This window comes from Petaurus breviceps, unplaced genomic scaffold (assembly GCF_028583685.1).
Source record: "Petaurus breviceps papuanus isolate PSGF00001 unplaced genomic scaffold, PetGlider_PUasm1.0 37, whole genome shotgun sequence".
NCBI classification, from domain to species: domain Eukaryota; kingdom Metazoa; phylum Chordata; class Mammalia; order Diprotodontia; family Petauridae; genus Petaurus; species Petaurus breviceps.
In genome coordinates, this window is record NW_027186296.1 from 21,649,738 (window position 1) to 21,673,691 (window position 23,954).

Below are 23,954 nucleotides of genomic sequence, written 5' to 3' on the forward strand. Positions count from 1 at the left end.
GCCCAGGAAGAAAAGAGGAGGGAAAGAGAAAAATAAGTTACACAGTTGGATCCTCTATCTTCAACCTCTACTTTCTTATGATGAATAACAGTAAATTACTTTGAGATTTCTTTTCGATGTCAAAGATTTGCATATATACATTTTAAAACAACAACAACAAATGTTAAAGTACGAAAGAGAAAAAAAAATTATCCCCTAACATAAAGTAGGACTTCACACAGAAACTACATCCCAGGGAAAATAAATTAAGTTTTGCTATAAGAATTTCTAAATTACTCCCAAACAACAGAATGGATAGAACAATTACAGCAATTATAAGCAAGTAATAAATGCGTGAGGGGGTGGAATACAGCAGAGCCTTCCCCAGATCATGTTCCAAAGAACACTGATATCCTATATAGTGTTAACAATAAGAGAATATTAATACTAAGAGCAAATGCCTTCTAATGCATTAAGTATGAGATGATGCTTATATTAAGAATACAAACATTTGGGGGTGGCTAGGTAGTGCAGTGAATAGAGTACCAGCCCTGGAGTCAGGAGAACCTGAGTTCAAATTCAGCCTCAGACACTTAACACTTACTAGCGTGTAACCTTGGGCAAGCCACTTAACCCCAATTGCCCTTCCAAAAAGAAAAGAAAAAGAACACATACACTTGTACTAAGAATAAGATAACTTGTAATAAGAAATATCTATTTTTTTTTTGCTTCAGCATCTCCTTGACCTTACTTTTTCCTGTGGAATACGTATTCTGTATGCCTAAAGCCATCATTTATTGCTTCTATTAATGTATTTCAAGCCCTAAAGCATTCATAATAATGTATTTCAATGTACTTCTAATAATGCATTTCAAGCCCTAAAGCAAACATTCGTTAGTTTTGGAAACTGTCTACTGTCAAAATAAAATAGAAATTGATAATTATAGGCTGCATACTAACTTAGAAAACCACAAGTTAATATTATCTATGTAGTACTGAATTTTTATTTAGTTTGTTAAACATTTCCCAATTATATTTTAATATAGTTACAGCAGCAATGGAGAGTTTTGCAGGCCATCTACAGCTAAGCTTGACACATCTGGAATAGATGGTTTTCAAGTCGATTTCTACCTTTGAGAGTGTTATGAGTGTTATGTCTACTATACTTTACTATATTCTATACTATGTGTAGCATAAATAATAAAATTCATTGTCATAACAGAATAATTATAATAAAATGTGACTAATAGCTTTATTGTAGCTTTGACTATCTTGCCAGTTTTCCAATAATTTCATTATTAAATTGAATTGAAATTTCAACAGTCACCCACTTTCCATCTCACTGAAAAAAACAAAGGCAGACTATACAATTAGAAAACAAAGATCATCTATTTTGCAGATGTAGTAAAAGAGCTTTAAAATCTCAGGAAGTTAAGATTTTTTTACTGTACAAAATTAATTCATTATCCTCATTCTGGAGCATCTGTAGTAATTTTTTTTAAGTCCCAGGTTGACATCCCATCTAATTCTCATTCTCTTCCTTAAGTATGATCTCAAGTTGTCTCCCAATATTTTTCAGTTTTGGAAATGCAAATCATTTTAATAGATAAAAACATAATTAGGAAATAAAATCTGTACCAATAAATAAATACAAATGGTTCTTGGATTAACCACAGTTTAAGATTATACTTTCTATTACCACAAATAATTGAGTCCTGAGAGTTAGCTTCTCTACTTGATAAAAAATAAGCTTCAGAATCCATAAGACCTGAGCCGTGTGACTCTGGGTAAATTGTTTAACCTGCTACAGGAAATTAACTCTCTAAGAAGTTTCTGAGATGATGTTAAATTGCATTTTTACAGAAAGTTTACTCATTTGGAAGATCCCTATACCAATTAAATCACAGATCCGGTCTCTATCCCACCTTTGGGGCTTGTGACACCAACTTTTGACTTCCAAAATAAGGAGAAAAATTATTTGGAAAATTCTGTAAGAGAGCTTTAGAGGAATAATTTTTTAAATATCTTTAAGATGGTAACAACCCAGGGCTACAAAGAACAAAGCAATAACAAGACTCAATCTTCACCCATTACCACTGTTTAGCTATAATATAAGTCAATGATCTCCAGACTATAAACGTACAACAAAAAAACAGTTCACAATCTTAATTTATTAATGTATACACCGACTTAATGCAAATGAAGGCATTAAAAAGTAGCAAACTTAGATTAAATATAATAGACTACACTGGTACTATTGTGTTAAATTTAAAGCACAGTCTTCCTTCTAACAAACAGTACAGTACAAAAGTGTTGCATAAACTCACTATTTTGTGCTATTTTGATTATCTGTTCTAAGGGAATATGCTTTGTGCTTTTGTCTGATGGTTTTATTCAAACAAAACTTATCAATAAAAACAATTCCTTCTTCACTTTAGAGCTAGTTCTACAATATGGAAAGGATATGGTCTGCATTTTGAACACAGAGCCAGTCTATATGGCAGATTAATCCAGGAGGTTAGAATATGTACTAATGTAATCAACCTGTAAAATCCTGCAAAGATCATATAAATTCACTCTTGGGAAAGTCACAACCTCCCTGGGGCTCAGTTTGCTCCTCTGTGAAATTAGGAGAATGGACTAAATGGCCTCTATGGTCTCTTACAGCTCTTTACGTGTAATACTGTGTCTTATTTTATGACTGCTTAATAAATTTAATTTGAAAAAAAAAAACAGTACAATTTTTAAAGCTTTAAACATTGCTTTAGCTTTCTAGAATAAAAGAAGAGGCTTTTCCACTGATGTTATTCACTTTTAATTTTTCTGATATTTCTCTTATGCTGTTGGAAGAATAATACTGGTGGACAAATTCAATACTGAATCCAAAGTTATTTGCCACCAATCAACTATGCTACTAATAAGGCAAATCATTCTTGTACACATTTCAATGGATTTAAATGAGTATAGTCATGTCTTAGTCATTAAAGTAACTAAAATAGGTCAAGAGGCCAAAACACTATTTTTCATTCCACTTGTATGGAAAGATCCTATACGTCAGCATCAAACCAAAACTGTTTCAAACTATTTCATAAGTGCATCTAATAGAGGCTTGACTTTCTAATGTTTTGAACTACTGAAGAATCATAAATGCTCTACATAACCTATATTAGGTTGTTAGTTGGAACTTGTTTATTATATCTTAAGTCATAGCATAAAGAAGAAAATGTACTGTGCTATTTTTGACATCATTAATATTATTCAAAATGACCTAGAACAAGGGTTATTTATAATCTAAGCGTAAGGACTCCATGTCTTGTACAGTGCTTAGTGCACACTGCTGAAATTCAAGATGTGTTAATAACTAGTAAGAATAAGCTTTTAATCTTATACTTTTAATATCTCTATTGCATAACTATAAAGTATTCAATTTTATCATTAAATCAAGGATTTTCCCTCCTTAAACAGACAGATAAACATGTTTTTGGATGTCTAGCTCTACTATTCAGTATGATACACCTATGATCCTCATCTCTATTAAAAATGTTAAGTTAATAATGCAATCCTTCCCGGTCGACTTGATAGAAGTTTTTACTAACGGGATTTTTTTCACAGATAAACTTTACAGGTTCTTTTAAATTTTATAGCACATTCAACAACAAAACTTAATAATGAAAAATGGAATTGCATATGAGTTTGTAGATTTAATAAAGTTTTATTCAATCAACCAATAGACAAGAATTTATTAAACACCTATGTAATTCCAAGCACACAATATCTTGGTATACAAAGACAATAATCAAACAGTCCCAGCCCCTAAGCAATTTATATTCTAATGGGAGAGACATGTACCTATGTAAAAAAACACAAGAGTTAGAGGTGAAATGGAAGTTCATTCCAAGAATGAACAGTCTATACAATGGAAGACAGAAAATGGAGTGTCCTGTATGTAAAGAACATAAGTAGGCTAGTTTGGCTGAAGTATAAATCTACCTTAAGGGATGTGATATATTATTTAGGCTAAAAAGGTAGGATGCAGTTAGGCTGTATAGGGCTTTAAATGCCTTTAATTAATAGTTTACATTTGACCTTTAAAGTGATAAGGGGGTACCAGAGTTTACTAGGGGAGAGATATGGTTATACCCCTACTTTAGGTGCAGTACGGAAGGAGGATTAGAAAGAAAAGAAACTGGAGTAGAGGTTCATAATCCAGGGTATACAATCCCCTAAGGGTTCTGAGGACTTTTCAGGGCATATCTGATACTTGGATGGAGAAAAAAAATGATCTTTATTTTGATATAGTTGGTTTCCTTTGTAATCCTATGTATTTTACTTTATGCATTTAAAAATATAATTCTGAGGCAGAGTCTATCAATTTTACTAGATGGCCCAAAGTAGATACAAAAAAAAGTTAAGAATGGCTGAACTAGAGACTAGGAAAACAAGTAAGGCACTACTTTAATAGGGCAAGTGAGAGGAAAAAAGGACTTGAATTAGGGTCAGTGATTTTAGTAGAGAGAAGGATAAGCATGTAAGAAACATGCAGGTAAAATCAACAAGATTTGACAACTGATTAGCTATGTGGGATGAGAGAGGAGAGAACATGAGGTTGTGGACATGGTGGCCTGAAGAATGATGATGTACTTAACAAAAACGTAAGTCCAGAAGAAAGCAAGAGACTTGGGAAAATTATATTGAGCTTAATTTTGTACACATTGAGTTTGAGATGCCTATAGGACATTTAGGAGCTCAGAAGAGACATGGGATGGCTATATAGATCTGGGAGTCATCTGAGTAGAAATCATAACTAAGCTCACGGGAGTTAATTGGATCATTAAGAGAGTCTTTGGGGGTGTACCTATGGCACAATATGAATGATGATCTAATAGATATGAAGAATGAATGGTTATATAGACAGAAGGAGAACTAAAAGAGTAGTATCATAGAAAGCAAAGGATTTTGAGGAAGAGTATTTCAAAGACAGGGGTATGCCATTAATCTAATTTAAATTTTTTGGTCAATGACCCTCTATTTTTTTCAAATTACCTCTTCCAACAACAGAAAAGGACTGTTTTCTCTCAGTAGCTACCTAAGGCTGTGAAAATCCCCATCAACTAGAAAAGTAATTATCTGACCTCTTCACTAGATAATCAATTTAAAAGATATTATTTTGGATTACAGCAAAATGCTTTATAAAGGAAGCAAGCTATATGGGTAAGATTTACATAAATAAAAGACTATGACATGGGAGAATAGGAGGGTGGAAGGGGAAGGAACACTAAAGCAAAAGCATAGAACTTGACATAACCATATCATATGAGGGAGACAAATGAAGAGACTTCACTGACTGGGGTTTCTGGTTTGTCTGGGGAGTAACAGAAAAGGTTAGAGACAGAGAGATGATAGGGACTTTATTATAAAGAGTCTTTATGTGATTTAAAAAAAGCTAACTAGTGTAGATTTCTCCAACAAAGTAGTGATATGATGAAAACTATGTTATCAATAAAAAAAATCTCAGCACAAAAGCATTTAATTGTCTAGAATTTGTTGTGAAAAAATTTGAATAATTATATGGTATAACCAATACGTCTTGAAGTGCTAGGGGAAGGGATATAAAGGGTCAAAATAGTTCAATCCCAATACCATGAGGGTAAAGAAAACTCTACTCCCACCCTTGGCTTTAAGTGAAAGGAAAGGAAATAAGAGACAAAAAGGGGAAAGAAGATAGTAAGCAAGGAAGGTGAGTACCAAACTCTTTCGGGTGTTGTGTTCACCAGAAACCAGAAAGCAAAAGTTTTTAAAATTGCCAAGAGCTGAATCAAAGGATTGTGCTCAATCAAACCCTAACTGAGGAAAATAAATAAAAATAAATGATCATCCACTAGTCTTTTAGGCCTCAGTTATGAGGGCAAACAGGGAGATAAATCTTTTAAAGCTGCAGAGTATCTTCCTAAGTTTATTTACAAGGAAAAGCATCACTCCTAACAAGTTCATAAGAGCTTTACATAAAGCTGTCCTACCTGTTTCTAACTCAAAAGAGATATGGCCAATTCTGCTCTTCACAAAGGAGGTGCCACTGTACTCCTTGGCAAAGTCTATCTTTAAGCTTGTTTTGCAGTGGTGTAGCCAAATTGCACTGCCAGCAGTCATAACTGCAAACAGCAACTGCCAAAAGGATGCTTACTGTTCTCTAACTCCAGGCATATATTCTGGATAATGAATAAAAATGGCTAGCATTAGCAGAACTCAAATTGAACTACAAGTCGGTATCATCCAAGCTTTGGTACTTTTTTGTGGTGGTAAAGAATTAGAAATTGAGTGGATGGCCATCAATTGGGGAATGGCTGAAATGATGACCAGGATAGTTTCAGAAAAAACATGGAAAAGACTTTAATGAACTGATGCAAAGTGAAGAAAAAGGAACCAGGAAAATATTATACACAGTAACAACAATGCTATAACAATGATCGACTGTGAAAGGCTCTGCTACACTAATCAATATAACGATCCAAAACTATTCCAAAAAGACTCACAATAAAAACTACTATCCACATCCAGAGAGAGAACTGATGAATTCTGAGTGCGGACTGAAGCCAACTAATAATTTTATACTTCTTTAAAAAGTTCTAGACTGCACAGTAATTATCAAACAACTAATTTTACAGCATAGCATAAGCTAAAAACATAAAACAGTCCAAGGGTAAACAACTTTAAATCACTTAGGAACAAATTATTTCCTCTTTTCAATACTTTGTCTGTATTTCTTTAAACTGTAAAGCTTTTGGCATGGTCCAAAAACGCCCCATTTTTTACTCTGTTTCCCAGCTGAGAAGCCCAACCTGTCCTTTGGTCTCCTATAATTGGCTTCTGAGGACTGAAGGATAAAGAAGACAAGAACTTGTCCCTTACCTGAATATTAGTTTTTCTCGGACTCCCTGAGGAAGACTAGATGCCTATTTACTTCCAATTGCCTGGTGACAACAGTATTTTCTAGGAGGCAGTGGAACAATGAAAAAAGTACATTAGCCTGATAATCAGGAAACCTGGGTTCTAGTTCCTGCTGTCCCTGGAGAACATCACTTAATCTATTTCCTCATCTGAAAAAGTAAGGGAGGAGAAATTATGGTACATTATTTCTTCTTTGAAGTCTTCCTTTAAGAATCTGGTCAATTTCAGGAGGACCTGTTCAAATCCAGCCTCAGACATTTGACACAATTACTAGCCATGTGATTTTGGGCAAGTCACTTAACCCCAACTGTCCTCAAAAAAAAAAAAAAAGCAAAAAAAAAGGAATCTGGTCAATTTCAGGGGAAAATATGGTCATTCAATGAAATAGAGGACTTTCAAGCATTCCTGATGAAAAAACCAGAGCTGAACAGAAAATCTGACTTTCAAACACAAGAAGCAAGAGAAGCATGAAAAGGTAAACAAGAAAAAGAAAACATAAGTAACTTATTAAAGTTGAACTATTTACATTCCAACATGGAAAAATGATAATTGTAACTCATGAGACTTTTCTCAATATGAGGATAGTTGAAGCGAATATATATATATGTATGTATGTATGTATAGGAGGGTGTCTGTGTGTGCATATGTGAGTGTGTATATATGTGTACATGTATACATACAGAGGGCACAGGATTGGCTGAATATGAAGGGATGGTATCTAAAAAATAAAATTAAGAGGTGAGAGAGGAATATATTGGGAGAAGGAGAAAGGGAGAGACAAAATAGGGTAAATTATTTCACATAAAAAGGGCAAAAGAAGACTGTTACAATGGAGGGGAAGAGCAGGAAGGTGAAAGGGAAAGGGTCAACCTTCCTCTCACTGAATCTGGCTTAAGGAGGGAATAACATAATGCACTCAATTGGGTATCCTACCCTACAGGAAAGTAGGGGGTAAGGGCATAAGAGGGAGGATGACAGAAGGGAGGGCAAATTGGGGGAGAGGGTAGTTAGAAGCAAACACTTTTGAAAAGGGACAGGGTCAAAGTAGAAAACAGAATAAGTGGGGAGCAGGATAGAATAGAGGAAAATATAGTTAGTCTTTCATAATATAACTACTAGGCAAATGTTTTGTGTAACTCCACATGTACAAACTATATTGAATTGCCTGTCTTCCCAGAGAAGGAAAGAAGGGAAAGAATCTGGAAATTACAATTTTAAAAACAAATGTTAAAAAAAATTGTTTTTTGCATGCAACTGGGAAAAAAGATATATGGGCACTGGGGTATAGAAATCCATCTTGCCCTACCAGAAAGGGGGGGGGGGGGGAATGGAAGAAATGGGGCAGAATATAAGAAAGAACAGAATGGGGGAAGGGGTTATTCAGTAGGGAGTAGGGGAAAAACGGGGAGAAAATTTGTAACTCAAAATCTTGTGGAAATGAGTATTGAAAACTAAAAATAAATAAATTGGGAAAAAATGTTTAAAAAGGAATCTGCTCAATACTACAAGATATCATTGGCAAAGAGTAGTGGGCAAAGTAAAGGTGAAAGAAAAAAGATACCAAACCAATTGCTAGGGGAAACACCAGATAATCTTTAGAATTACTTTAGCATTCTTTTGTCATTTTGGAAAATTTAGGGATTAAAAAAATGTTACTTCAGTATGATTTTAAGACTGTAAAATTAGACATATTCTATAATTTTTAATACCAAAGAACCTACTACATATATGGGGATTCAACATCCCCTACAAAGTAAATAATATAATTAGCTAATTTTCCAAAAACCATCATTTTGTATTAATCTGGCACTGAAGGGGTCTTCTACTTTCTAGTTCCTATCTACCTAAACTTGACCTATACTATTGATCTGCCTCTTGATGACAAGAGGCTGTATTATACTTAAGAGATTTAGGTTTCTGAAATGCCCAAATCTATATATGGGACAGGACCAGTATTCCCGATGGTATCTTTTCCTCAAATAAAATTAAGTTTATATCTTGGAAGTGAAGCTCCTATGTTTACATACTAAGTTCAGCAACTTATCAGTACTTGCATGTAATTCAGACTACTGGGATAATCTCTAAAGCTTTGAGTGTTTTATGCCCTGATTACTGGTGAAATTGCTATTATAATAGTTGAATTTAGCTATAGTCCTCACATTTGAATTTTAGGAGACAACAGAGAAAGGCAGCATTCTGTAGAGAGTTCTGATCTCTAGAATTCAATCCTGATATAACAGAGCTTCAGGTTATATTTCAGAACATAGGTTGAAATCCACTCCTCTATTCTAACCTCCTGGATGAAATCAAGTTTGCTATGGAATTTAAAGAGATAAAGAATTCAGATTTTCCCTGGTATTTGCTTTATGAAAAGTATATCTCTACCTACTTCAGGATTTGGAGGACTTTGAATCAGCATCCTGAGAATTCCTTTAAGATTTTAGTAAAATTTACTATCTTCATTATCTCACTAGAAGTTTGAGGTAGTGTCAGATCAAAATTTATTACTATAAACACATAAAAGCTCTATTATTTTTTCAGGGTTCAGAACTCTTAGTTTGGAAACTATAGCACTGCCACCAACAGATTCACAATTTTCTATGAATAAAAGCCTTAAGAACAGGAGAAAAATAAGCTTTTGTGATATCAAAATTTTCAAATGGTGGTTGATGTATCTATCTGATCTTAGCTTATCTTATAAAGATCATAACAATCTTTAATTTCTCTATCCAAAAAAAAAAGTATCACTCTATTTAATGGAGTTATTTAAAAGATGTAAGTCAAATATTTTAAACCTATTAGGGGAGATTGCTATATAATTCCTGTATTATTCCTTTTATAGAATAGTGATTACTATTAATTTCTTTCTTGTGGAAATTTTTAAATCTTTATTTACTCACCATGAAGTAGATCTGTACACTCCAGGTGAAATTATCCTTTAAACAAAAGCTGCAGAGGAAGTTTCCCAATTTTAAGGGCTAAAAGTTGCAAGTTCTTTTAATGTGATTTTTTTTTGAGGGTCGAAGACAAGGCAATTGGGTTTAAAGTGACTTGCTCAAGGTCACACAGCTAGTAAGTGTGTCAAGTGTCTAAGGTCGAATTTGAACTCAGGTCCTCCTGACTCCAGGGTCAATGCTCTATTCACTGTGCCACCTTACTGCCCCTTACATTTCTTTTTCTTTTTAAAGTTCTTTTAATGTTACAGTATAAAGTGACTTACTATACAAAATGATAGACCATGTTATCCCTCAACTAAAGAAAATTACTGATTTAAGGAAATGATTATGGAGAATAAGCTATAAAAATCTGTGGATGTCAATGTCATTGTATATAAGCAATTTTTGTTTTAAAGCATTTGGAGTTAAGTAACTTGCCCAAGGTTACACGGCTAGTTGTTTTTTTTTTTTTTTTGGTGTGGGTGTTAAGTATCTGAGGCCAAAACCAATCCCAGGTCCTCCCGACTCCGAGGCCAGTGCTCTTACTCACTGCACCACCTAGCCACCCCGTATATAAGCATTATAGTACAAAATGTTATAAATGAACCCATTTCAAACAATATGCAATTTGAATTCTCAACAATCAACAAGAATGGTTGTTGGGACAGTAGCACAATCAGAATACTTAGTGGAAACCCAAGAACTATATGAACACAACTACAAAATACTTTTCACACAAATAGAATCAGATCTAATTAATTGGAAAAACATCAGTTGGGGGCAGCTAGGTGACACAGTGAATAGAGCACGGGCCCTAGAGTCAGGAGGACCTGAGTTCAAATGTGGCATCAGACACTTAACACAAAACTAGCCCTGTGACCTTCAGCAAGTCACTTAACACCAACTGCCCTGCCTTCCCCCTCCAAAAAGCAAAACTACCAAACCCAAACAAAAAACAACATCAATTGCTTATGAGTAGGTCAAACTAATATAATAAAAATGACAATTCTACCTAAATTAATTTACAATCAAACTACCAAGATATTATTTTATACAGCTAGAAAAAATAACAAAATTCATCTGGAAGAACAAAAGGTCCAGAATATCAAGTAAATTAATTAGAAGAAATGCTAGGGAAGATGGCCTGGCCATACCAGATCTTAAATTGCATTACAAAACAGCAATCATTGAAATTTTTTTGTACTGGCTAAGAAATAGAGTGGTGACCAGTGTTAATAGATTTTAGGTACACAAGACACAGTAGGCAATGACTATAGTAATCTACTGTTTGATAAACCCAAAGACCCCAGCTTCTGGGTTAAGAACTCACTATATGGCAAAAACTCCTGGGCAAACTGGAAAACTGTATGGCAGAAATATACCATATACCAAAATAAAGTCAATATGTGTAACATGACTTATATAAAAAGGCTGACATTATAGCAAGGTGGAAAAGCAAGGAATAGTTTACCTGTCAGATTTATAGAGAACACAAGAATTTATGACTAACCAAGAGATAGAGAACATTATGAAATGCAAAATGGATAATTTTAATTACATCAAATTAAAAAGATTTTGCACAAACAAAGCCAATACAACCAAGATTAGGAGGGAAAGAGAAAACTGGGAATTTTTTACAACCGGTATCTCCAATAAAGGTCTTATTTCTAAAATATAGAGAGAAATTAGTCAAATTTATAACATTACAAGTCATTCCCCAATTGACAAATGATCAAAGCATATAAACAGGCAGTTTTCAGAGGAAGAAATTAAACCTATTTATAGTCACATGGAAAAATGCTCTAAATCACCATTGACTAGAGAAATGCAAATCAAAACAACTGAGCTACCACATCACACCAATCAGATTGTCTAACATGACAAAACAGAAAAATGATAAATGTTGGAGATGTGGGAAAATTGGAACACTAATGCATTGTTGGTGGAGTTGTGAACTGATACAACCATTTTAGAGAGCAATTTGAAACTATGCCCAAAGGGCTATAAAAAAGTACAGACCCTTTTACCCAGCAATATTCTAGGTCTCTATCCCAAAGACATTACACAAATGGGAAAAAGGACCCACATGTATAAAAATATTTATAGCAACTCTTTTTGTGGTAGCAAAGAATTGGAAATTGAGGGGATGTCCATCAACTGGGGAATGGCTGAATATGGTGGTATATGAATGTAATGGAATACTTTTTTGCTATTAAGAAATGAGGAGCATAGGGGCAGCCAGGTGGCTCAGCAAGTAAGAGCACCGGTTCCAGTGTTGGGACGACCTGGAGATCGAATCCCGGGCTCAGACACTCAGCACCACACCCAGAAATAACTGGCCGTGTAACCTTGAGCAAGTTACTTAACCCCAATTGCTTAAAAAAAAAAAAAAAAGAAAGAAATGAGGAGCAGGCAGAGTTCAGAAAAACCTGGAAAGACTTACATGAACTGATACTGAGTGAGGTGAACAAAACCAGGAGAACATTGTACATAGTTACAGTCACATTATGCAATGCCTAACTTTGACAGATTTAGTTCTTCTCAGCAATGAAATGATCTAAGACAATTCCAAAAGATTCACGATAGAAAATGCTATCCACTTCCAAAGAAAGAACTATGGAGTCTGAATGCAGATGGAAGCATACTATTTTCTCTCACTCTTTTTGTTTTTTTTTTTCTTTCTTGGGGTTTTTCCCTTCGGTCCTAATTATTCTTTACAAGATGACTAAGGTAGAAATATGTTTAATATGAATGTATATATACAGCCTATATCAGATTACATACCATCTTAGGGAAGGGGGGAAGGGAAGGAGGAAAAAATTGAAAACTCAAAACTTGTGAAACTAAATGTTGAAAACTAAAAATAAATACTTGTTTAAAAGAGTACTGAGTAGTAGATACTTAAATATACAAGCAAATTCAACAATTCACAAATATTTATTAAGTACCTATTACATATATGCAAGAGGTACATATATGTTCATGAGGTACAGAAACAAATATTAAAAAATCACATAATCCTTTTTGGAAGCTGCCTCCACCAAGGTCTTCCGCCTCTCTCTTGTCTCTCCAAATCTACGTCACCAGCTCCTCCCAGTTCAGGACTTTCTTTTCCCATCAACAAGTCCATCCCACAGGTGGGATTAACAAGCTCTGGGTTTTAACACAATCAATTTGAAAACCAAGACAATACAGGGGAATCTTTAATTGCCATTACTATCACACATATAAAAATAAGTATAATATAAGGATATAATAAGGGCAAATGGGAAATCAATATAAAATACTTTCAGAAAAGCTGAGGAAGGAGAGAATACATTCAGCTCAATGGAAGATTGGAGGAAATCAAAGAATTTAGGGAAGAGATGGCATCTATATATTGAAGAAAGGATCCTTTAAGTGAGAATGAGGAGAAAGTGAATTATAAACATGCGAAATGGCCAGTGTAAATGTATGGACATTCAAAGAACAAGTAGTAGTCTGGTTTATCCAGAATGCAGAGGCATGAAGGGGAGCAATGTGAAATAAGATTGTACTCTAAACGTTTGTAAATCAGTTGTCTAAAATCAGAAATACATTTGCCCACAGAAACAATCTTATAAATGACAATTAAGTTCATAGATCTGTCCACAAAATCATTGATGAGTTAAAATATAGTATTAGTGGTCTAGGTTGATTGTAATCTGAACAGGTTGATTGTAATCTCCATATAGCTGCTAGCACCTTTACCTCCAAAATGACCTTTAATTTATATTGAATATATAATGTATATGTTTTTATATGTAAGTTATCTCCCCCTGTGGAATGTAAGCTGCTTGACAGCAAGGCCTACTTCATTTTTATCTCTATCACCAATGCCTACCGTTGTGCATGGACTGTAGCAGGTAAAGAATAAATGCTTGTTGAATGAGTAACTCATGATATAGATGCAACAGGAGGCAAAATTTATCCTTCTTAGTTCTCTTTCTGTACCCTAGTTCTATTCTTACTTCCCCTTCTTCCTAAATGTTCATGTTCCCAATTCTTTCAAGCGACCTTAAGTACTGTGGCACCCTACTAATATTATATACTTCATACTACAAATTACTTACCTTTCCTCTGGCCATCAAAATTCTCATTTTCTCAGTCTAGCTCAGAGGTTCCCAAACTTATTTGGACTATCACCCCCTTTAAAAAAAACAACTCAGTGCCCCCTGGGAATCTACTTTTGTTAACCCTCTAACAGTTTTTTTCTTAAATTTGCATCATTTAAAAATACATAAGTATTTTTAATGACATGTTAAATTTTAAAATGTATTATAAATTTGTGGGGTTTCTTCCGCACTGAAATTTTGATAATGCAATATTGTGTCACATATCATATTGCAAACAAGTCATTACACCTATATATTCCTGCTAATGCAAGTTGGACTTCCCAACAATGACAGGCTTGCCTGCCAACACTTGCTTGTTAAGACCTGTCAGTGGACTTGACCACTAATGGGTTGTAGCTTGTATTTTGTTTATTTGGAAAATAATGTAATCACTATGACTTTAACTTTGTTACTTACACAACAGGTGAAACATGTACAAATGGTTTTTCAAAATTTTCTTCTCTTCTTTCCTTATGCTTTCACTGCCCCCTTATTTTTGTTCAATGGGCAGTATCACCCACTTTGATAATCTGTGGTCTAGATAGTCTTACCTAGATGCTTAGTGAAAAACAATTTTATTTAACCACTTCACACCAAGGAACAAACAGTTGATAGCCAATTTAGCCTCTTCTATTCCTGGCATTTTTAAAAAATATATTTTTTAGTCCAAATAAATCTCTAATTAGTAGGATTTCAGGCAATATACGAAATTAAATGAAAAAATGGCCACCACTGAGGTAGAGCAACTCTGACAGGATTCTATCTCTGGGGTCACCAATGTCCTTTAAGCTGGTTCTGACAACTTCTAAACTGCTTCTGACAACTGAGTCCAAAGGTTCTTGAAATGTTTCAAGTTATTTTGATACTGACTCACACAGGACTGGGGAGTCAGAGAAGGAGGACTCTGATAGGTGAAGGGTAAGATTATTGTCAGTGATGACTAGATGTATGTTTGAGCTACCTTTAAATCACCTGTAGAAATTCCTTCCCCCAGCATATTTCAAAGACAATAACTTATATTTCAAACTATTTAATAGGTTCAAATTCTACTTTTGGTATTATAACTTTGTGTGACTGTGGGCAAAACTGAGTCTCAGTTGCCTCATTTGTAAAATTGGGAATCATAATAACCATACTACATGCCCTACAGAGTTATCTGGGGATCAAATGAGATAATATGCATAATCTTCTTGTTGTTCAGTTGTTTCAGTTATATCTGACTCCTCGTGACCCCATTTTGGGGTTTTCTTAGCAAAGATACTGTAATGGTTTGCCTTTTCCTTCTCCAGCTCATTTTACAGATGAGGAAACTAAGTCAAAGAGAGTTAAGTGACTTGGCCAGAGTCACACAGCTATTATACATCTGAGACATAATTTGAACTCAGGTCTTCCTCACTCCAAATCTGGCACTCTATCCACTACACCTCCTTGCTGCCTAGTATGTGTAAAAATGCTTTGAAAATCTTAACATACTATATAAGCATTGGTTATTATTCTTATGGCTTAATTAGCACCATTAGATCTATTTTACAGATATGTATAGTGAAGCACAAAGAAGCTAATATAGCCTGAATTATGTCAGTAATTATTAGTGGTAAAGCTGAGAACAAAAGCTATGACTATTGACTCTACCCATTATATTCACTTTATTACCTATTCCATTTCTACTGGTATTCTTTCACTTGTAAGAAATCAAGTTTTTAATATTTTAAAATAGAAATAAGACTTCAGAAAATTTTCTTTTACCCATCTTAATTAAAATTTTAATTTTAATCTGCATAGATTATTTTACAATAGCAATTTAACTACTAGTTTTAAAAGTATTTCCCAAATGGAGAGAAAAATGGGACAGTTGTTTACCTAGAGATTATTATGTCTTTGGTGATTACATGTGGAAATTTATTTTAATACCCTATCACCCTCTGGGATTATTTTCACAGAAATCATTCTATTTAAATTTATTAAGAAACTTTAAAAAGCAATGCTCTCAGTTTCTAACCACTCTTCTTTTTCCTTCCAGTTTACTAAAAGAAAGTTAAGATGTACAATTGTCAAAATGGGTTGTTTTCCAAGTTAAGCAGGAAATATGTAAATTTACATAACAACTCAATCCCTCAATGGAAATGCAAAATTTTAACCAGATGACTTTCACGATAACATTGCAGAGACTAGAAAAAGCAACAAGGGGCAGCTAGGTGGCACAGTGAATAGAGAACTGGCCCCAGAGGCAGGAAGACCTGGGTTCAGATACAGCCTCATACACTTAACACAAAAAATAGCTGTATGACCTTGGGCACGTCACTTAACCCCAATTGCCCTCCCCCCGAAAAAAGGCAAAAAAAAGAAAAAGCAACAAGTAGGCATTAATTACACACAGGTTACTTATACATAACAGTTTGCAGTCTACCTTGATTATAATTAGTTCCAGGGACAAATTAATTATTTTTTTCCTAAATAAAAAAGCAAAAGCTATGTCAATATTAAAATCAAACTACACATAACTGAATGGTTTAATTTATAAATCTTTTAAGTGTTTGGCTCAAAGGAAAAATTCTATGTATCCATGGTCTGATACACTTGAGACTTACAGAGGAAGAAGAGTAAATAACCTAATTCTTAAATGCTTGATTTTGGCTTCCCTTCCTTTTCTACAACATCACAATGGATTGTGACCCCTTGATCCTTCTCAATGGAGAAAGAAAGCTAGTTTTTAGTAATACACATGCACATTAGACTCTCAATTCCCCTATCACCTTTTCCCCAGTTTCCCAATTATTTTTTTCCCTCATCTTTCAAAAGAAATGACAGTTTTCATCCTACTAGATCCCTTTCTTCTTACTAGATGACAGGCTGAAACATCAGCCAGGGACCATCTCTGTCAATCGCCCAAGTATTTGAATGGCAGAAGATATAGTGAGCCAATGATTATTTGACAGTGGCTGATATGACAAGAGCCATCAATGCAAATGGATAATAGACTAACATAGTCAGTTTTTGACATATGGGTAGAAGAGTGAATATATGTGACATCTGGAGTTGAACTTCCTCCTTCCTATTATGCTACCCAATCATTTCCTAAGTGATCAGCTTCATGGGAAAGGGCAGGATTTTTCTAACCATATTTTTCAAATACTCCTATTTTTGAGTTAATGCTTGGCCCAAATCCTTAATCTATCTTCTACCCAATTTTCAACTCTAAATGGAGAGATAATTTCAATATGTTAATAGAATTATTTCTCAATTTATTAACAAGCTGTCCAGATTTAACTCACTGCATTTCTACTGCTCTATCCAATGAAAAATTTCATGGTTAGACAATTTAACAATACTGTGTAATTCTTTCTCCTCGTTATTTTTTTCCTCTTATTTTTATTATCTCAACAATTCCCAGGTAGGTATTGAGGTTTATTTATTGTCAATATCAAAGCAAAACAATTGACAGCTTAATGCTATAATTTCAAATAATCTAACATTTTCTAATGGTTTATACCAAGCTCTGCCTTGATTATATTCTCATTTGCATTTACTACATTTCACTTGGTTGCTGAATTTCATATGAATTATATTTGACAAGCAGGATAAGCTTAACCAGACTGTCTAACAAAGGTAAAATATGACTATTTCAAAGCCCAAGATGTAAAAATATTTAAATTAAAATATACTAATTGTTATCTTTTGTGGACATTAATTTTTAATTATGCTGCATACATCTGTATTGAAATATGTATTACCCATATTGTTATACAACATACTTCATAATTCTGAAAATTTTTTAAATTAAAAAATAAATCTTGTATTATTTTTAAAGTATACCTTTGTAGATAAAAACATTAAGTTCTATAAAAAACAAGCTATTTATATAAATAGGCATATTTTGTGCAGATATTTGAATTGGAAATTACTAAGGCATTAGAAAATATTTTAAGTGTCTTACAGGCAGAAATCATGTTTTATACTTGTTGCACCTCTAGGAGGGTTTTGCACTGTGCCATCAACACAGCAGACATTCAATAAATACTTCCTAATTAATTCACTAAGGGGAATAAAATTATGGCTATACTCTGAAGTAGATGCTAGAACCATATTCCTTATTTAACCTTCTCATCTGTCCAACTCCAGGCTTTTACACTTGTAATGGGAATGCAAATTTGGAAGATCTTCCCTGCCCCTAGGCTAAAGTGCACCTGGAGCCTGGGGTGGGAGGCTTGTTTTTCAGTAGATACTTCTTGATTGGCCAGTGAGTCAATAAGGTTGTTACATTCTCTGAGCCAGGAGAAGGCTATATAAGCCCTGATGTGTAGCTTTGTTTTGGGGCTCACTTTGAGAAGTGTTCTGTGATTTGATATGGATTCTGGGAAGCCGTAGTCCAGAGGCCCCCCTGGCTTTGAAACCCAGATGTTGATTGGGTATGGATATAATGGTTGGACAGTTTGAAATCTGTCTACTTGATCTGTTTCTGTTTTGATACTTCTGCCTGTATACTTTGAAGTTTGGGGTGCTGACCTTTTTCCCCTGAACAAGGTAAACGATATATATCTGACTGATTAAAGTAAGCTTGTTAACCCATTTTGAGTTGCTTTCCTTTATCAAAGCAGATCCAAGAACCTGTGGTGGCAGCAACCCTGAGGAGGCTTGGGGTGCTTGCTGCTACAACACTCCACCATTTTTAACATTTAACGTTCACAGATATAACCTGCATCACAATCCACATTTGTAGGGGTGGCTAGGTGATGCAGTGAATAGAGCACTGACCCTGGAGTCAGGAGGACCTGAGTTCAAATCCAGCCTCAGACACTTACATACACACACATGCCATGTGACCTTGAGCAAATCACTTAATCCCAATTGCCCTACCTTCCCCCCTCCAAAAAACAAAACAAAAAAATCAAAATCCACATTTGCCACATTCTATACACAGCCCTGGAATAACACAATGAAACTAAAACAATATGGAAGATAATATCACAGAGAAGTTAATTTTATCCAAAGTCAAGTATTCTTTTATAGCTTTTAAAATTTCTAAGCAATATCCTTTACTTTAACATTCAGGGCATGGCACAGAAAGCTATTAATGACTAGAATTCTTTACTATTAATTTACAAGAAATAGAATCAAGTCACATGATTGCTTCCCATTCTGTGAATTTTTGCTATGTATCTGACAGCACATAGAAAAAATTGTCTTACTAATGTATGTTTTAACGTGAATGTTAATATCCATAAAGCCATTCTCTAATACCCTGTTGTGATGCAGTGACCTTGGATACTCAAAGTTTATGCCAATAGAGGACAGGCTCTGGCATATCCTACAAAACTAGAAAGAGTGAAAGTGAACTTCTCAATGGTCTTTATAGCTGGAGTGGTCCTTCAAGAATAAACATGTTTGGAAGGGCTCATAACCACACAATTGTCCAGCAGGAGATTATTTTTTTTTAAACTACAGCAACACATTGTGGGTTGAAGGTCATAAAGTGGTTCAAGGCTCACAAAACACCCAAGTGTGGTCCAAACCAGATGAAACTGTAACAAAACAAAATGAAAATGCAATACAATATGATGTTAACATAGAGTTTTCTAAGTCAATCTCTGGCCCACAGATTTAGTGGCCCTTGTTTCTACTTGAGTCTGACACTACTGTTATAGATCACCTACACACAAAATCTCAGATTCAGTGCTTCAGTACTGAAGTATGAACACTGTAGACTGCCTAAAATATATAAAATAACTGGTTGGCAAGCTAGCAGCCTGACTTCTACTACTTTTTTTTTTCTAAATCTAATTGACTTCAGCCTACTATTGATTTTCATGCAGTTAAATTATCACCATAAACAATAAAAACTCACTAGGACACAACTGAAAACTATTAAGTAAAACTAAGAGGGCTTCCAAGTAGCCAAAATAGATTATCACCAAGTCCATACTAATAGCTTATGACTGCTGATAGGAGAGAAAGACCTTCATTCAAAACTTTAATCACTTATTTTGGACAAATTTTTTTTCTATATTCTCAGGCTATAGTGGACTATGAGAAGTTGAGAGCCAAAGAAGCAAACACACTAGCAACAACATTCAGTGATAACCAACATGGAAGAGCCTAATATAATAAAAGCACGGGAATTCAAAACATCACCAGTCTGGGGTCACTTAGTGTGAGGGCAAACATATTAAATACTTCAATGCCTCACTGAGGTCATGGCTATTTTACAGTTGAGCACAAAAATTGGTATGAATAATAATAACTAGGAATCAATAAACTATTAACTTATAATCAGTATATGCTAAGAATGCAGAAAAACTGATATAGAATCCATAATCAACTTAATCCAAAGTTATACTTAATTAGATAAAATCCAATTATCTGGAAAACTCACTAATAGAGGACAAATCATTCTTCAGTTCTGATGCTGCTGGATAAAGGAAGCATTACTCTAAGCTACTATCATATTTAAATATTGCCTATAAGTGCTTTAGCATCATGAAATAGAATAAAAATATTATATATATCATTTCATATTTCTTCACTGTAAATTCTAAAGCTAAATGCCAAAGAGGAAAATTTAATCATCACAGTGTCTAAAGGACTGTGATAAACATATCAATGTTCCCAAGAAAACAATATTAGTAAGTAATCTTAAATTGAAAATATTTCTCCTTGATACCAGCTTTTACTAAAATAGAGACTATAATCAGACACTACATTTCAAATTATTACATATCACCTTCAAGTAAGTTTTAACAAGGGGCCGCTAGGTGGCGAAGTGAATGGAGTAGTGGCCCTGGAGTCAGGAGGACCTGAGTTCAAATGCAGCCTCAGACACTTGACACACTAGCTGTGTGACTTTGGGCAAGTCAATTAACCCCAATTGCCCTACCTTCCCCCCTCTAAAAGAAAAAAAAAAGCTAAGATTTAACAAAAAAAGCTAACACTGACTTGATTTTATTTTCTTATTTATTCTAAGATGTAATTAATGACTTTGGTGACATTGTTCCAAAATCTAATATAATCTAACATGTAAACTTGATGCTCTCTGCAAGCAAGCTGCTAAGCAGAAATAAGTTACTTCTAAGATTTCACATATAAGCAAAGCACTTACCTATATTCAGATATTTCCAAAAAAAAATAATTTCAGTGACCTTATTAACTATAACTTTTACTATATGTTACATATTTTGGAATATACCAAATGACAGTGTACTGTGAGAAATATAATTTCTGGCTGGAGGATTCACATTAATAAAAGGGAAAATATTATAAGGGGAAAAATCTACTTCTTAAAATCGATAGCATAGTAATTCAGCATTCTCAAAGTCAGTATGACCTAAAGACTTAGGAACAAGAACAACCAAGCTTCAATATAATCATAAATTTACAAGTAACTAAATGACTTTTTTGAAAAATGAAAAAAGCAAAATAAAAGCCAATTCACTTCCAGTATAAATGCTTATTTTTAGGAAGTAGGCAAATATGCCTAGATTCTATAAAAAATAGTCTTTGTTATTAACCTCAAAAGTTCAATAAGAATTTTTAATCCTGTAAGTCCTCGGAAATGCACTAACTACACATTATTGTCATAACTCCTAAAAATACAGGTTTATAAAGGAAGTCATAAATTTAACTCTAGGGGCGCCAGTAGAGCTTCATATATCAAAGTTATAAGGAAACAATGCTGTACTCTACATTCAAGTTCACAAAGCTTGTATAACCATAAATTAAAAGAATGATGCAATAAAGCTATCATCTGGAAGATTCTGCTTTATCAAATTTAAGACTATCATACAATATCTTCAGAATTACAGGTGGATTTACATTTGTTTAAAACAGTTTAAAAGAGTTTCATAGCTTTAAAAAATGAAAATGATTCCAAGCTGTAGTGAAATAACCTTTAAGACCATTCTATCCTGACTGGCACGTTTTATATTATGCTGCAGCAGTACTCTTAAGCCTGAATTTTTCAATAGTAGCCTCATAAGTGTCTTTATAGATGTTTCACCCATCTTTGAGATTCTAATTGCCCTCACTAAAAGCTCTATGTATGTGCCTTTCCCGTTCTCATCAGCTGTAACAGAAACAGTAATCACACTTTTAATACAAGAATAAAGATCCTTCCACGGAATCAGGTTAACATTTCTAAAATTAGGAACGAAGAAAAAAAGAGCCCTTCTTAAATAAATCATTTACCTCGATCTGGCTTCATTTTCGAGTTCAATTCCCAGCCACGATAGGATTCTCGATAAAATACTCTTGTGGGTCCCTTCTTCTTCAACAGGATTGCTACGGCAGCTCCTAATTAGATTTTAAAACTGAGGGGAAAAAAGAGGGAGAAAGATAAAATGAAATTAATCTGGACTGTAAAAGACGGACCTTGAAAGAAAACTACTGTTAGCAGTTAGGCCTCTTCCTGGCACTCATTGTGGTGACAGCAGCAGCAGCAGCCGTAGGTCTGAAAAAAGCAAAACTCTCTGCACCACCTCCCCCACCCTCCCCCTCCCCCAATGAGTGCCCCTCTTCCCTTCCCCCTCCCCCCCTACCGGACCCCTAGGCTTCCCCGGCCAACGTGTCCTTCTTTGACACAGCCTCTCTGTACTGAGAGGGGGATCTATTTATAACCTGGAGGTAGAGTGGAGGAAAAAAAAAAAAGCCCAACAACAAAAAACCCAAACAAGCTAACTAACCCCTTAGAAAAGGACGCTGGCCGGAGCTGAAACCTCTGGGAATGGCTGGAATCAATTCTTCTACCTGCTGCCCAGGAGGAGGGAAACCCCCCTCAAGCCCTCCAGCTCCTGATTACAAACCAGCCCCCCAACATATACATACATACACACACACTCTCTCCACCTCACTTGTGTAACCCCAGTCTACCCTGTCTACCACAACCTTCCCTTCCCCAGGCCCCACTCCCCCAGCCAACCCCCGCCTATTTCACACAATAAGAAGGTCTGAAAGGGGGCATCCTCGACTTCCCCCTAAGCCCGCCCCCAACCCCCAAACTCACTAAACAAACTCCCCCCCCACCCCCGCCCGAATGGACCTCCGGCCAACCCTCCTTTCCCTCGGGCCAGTCAGTCCCCTTCCCGTCCTAGGGTCGGAAATCAGATTTCAGGGACTCATTTCGGTCCCGATGTTTACAGCTGGGCACTCGCCCCACTCCCTGTCTCTCGGGGGCGGGGGGATGGCTCCTGCCTGACCCCAGTCCCCCGGCCCCGGGCCTCGCTCCCCGGCTTCCCTTCAGCCCCCGGTCACCGAGCGCAGCGCCGGCCCCCGCTGCCGCTCCAGGAGCGCGGTTCTCATGGCGCTCGGCTCCGGCTGACTGCTGCCTCTCCTTTCCGCCCTACCCCCTCTCTGACCTCCGCTGACGAACGGGCTGACGGACGGACAGACGGACTCTCCGCCTCTGCCTCGGCTCTGCTCTGCGCCTGGAGCCAAGCGGGTCACATCCCGCCTCCCCCTCGTCCCCCCTTGTCCCCGCCTCGCTCACGCTCACTCGCTTTAAACCGAAGGCAGGCTCCGAGCGGAGCGGGGCCCACAGCAAAGTCAGGAGACGGCCCCCGCGGCTGCCTCAGGGGACCGTGGGGGCCCGGAGACTGGCAAGCCCACGGCTCCTCTGTTTCCCTTAATCTCACCCGCCCCCTGTGCCTCCTCTTCTTCTCTCCTCCCCTCCCTTCACTCCTCCTTCCTGCCCGTTTCCTCTTCCCCCATCCCCGGCACCTCGCCTCCAGCTCCCGGGCTCCCCTCCTCTGCCCTGGCCCTCCGGTCCAGTGGGTCAGCCTGGGCCACTCTCAGGACTATGCCGGGGTCCGCCCGCCTCGCTTTTCCTGCCTGACTCTCCCCCAACCCTTGCTGGCTCTCGCTTGCTCGGCTCTCGCTCACTCTCCCCAAGTCTCCCCTCACACTCAGGCTCTCTCTCTCTCTGCTGTTTGCCCTGTCAAAACACAACCTGGGTCACGTGTCCCAACAACAGCCA

The 23,954-nt window shown here is 36.1% G+C and overlaps 1 protein-coding gene across 15 annotated transcripts in view; it reads right to left on the reverse strand.

Annotated features, from left to right (window-relative positions):
* Positions 1-23,954, reverse strand: part of ATOSA (atos homolog A) — a 130,731-nt gene that overhangs the window by 79,454 nt on the left and 27,323 nt on the right. For 4 of the 15 annotated variants that reach the window (XM_069098079.1, XM_069098074.1, XM_069098085.1 and 1 more), the window contains exons 1-2: positions 22,666-22,863; positions 22,172-22,293 (exon numbers count right to left, since the gene is read on the reverse strand). The exons of 1 other annotated variant lie outside the window; for it this stretch is intronic. In XM_069098079.1, coding sequence (XP_068954180.1) covers positions 22,172-22,187 — 16 coding nt within the window. In that variant the 5' untranslated portion in view covers positions 22,188-22,293; positions 22,666-22,863. Of the gene's footprint in view, positions 1-22,171; positions 22,294-22,665; positions 22,867-23,233; positions 23,642-23,698; positions 23,920-23,954 lie in introns of those variants that run through there. 10 more of the 15 variants (XM_069098077.1, XM_069098081.1, XM_069098076.1 and 7 more) reach the window with 7 other exon arrangements.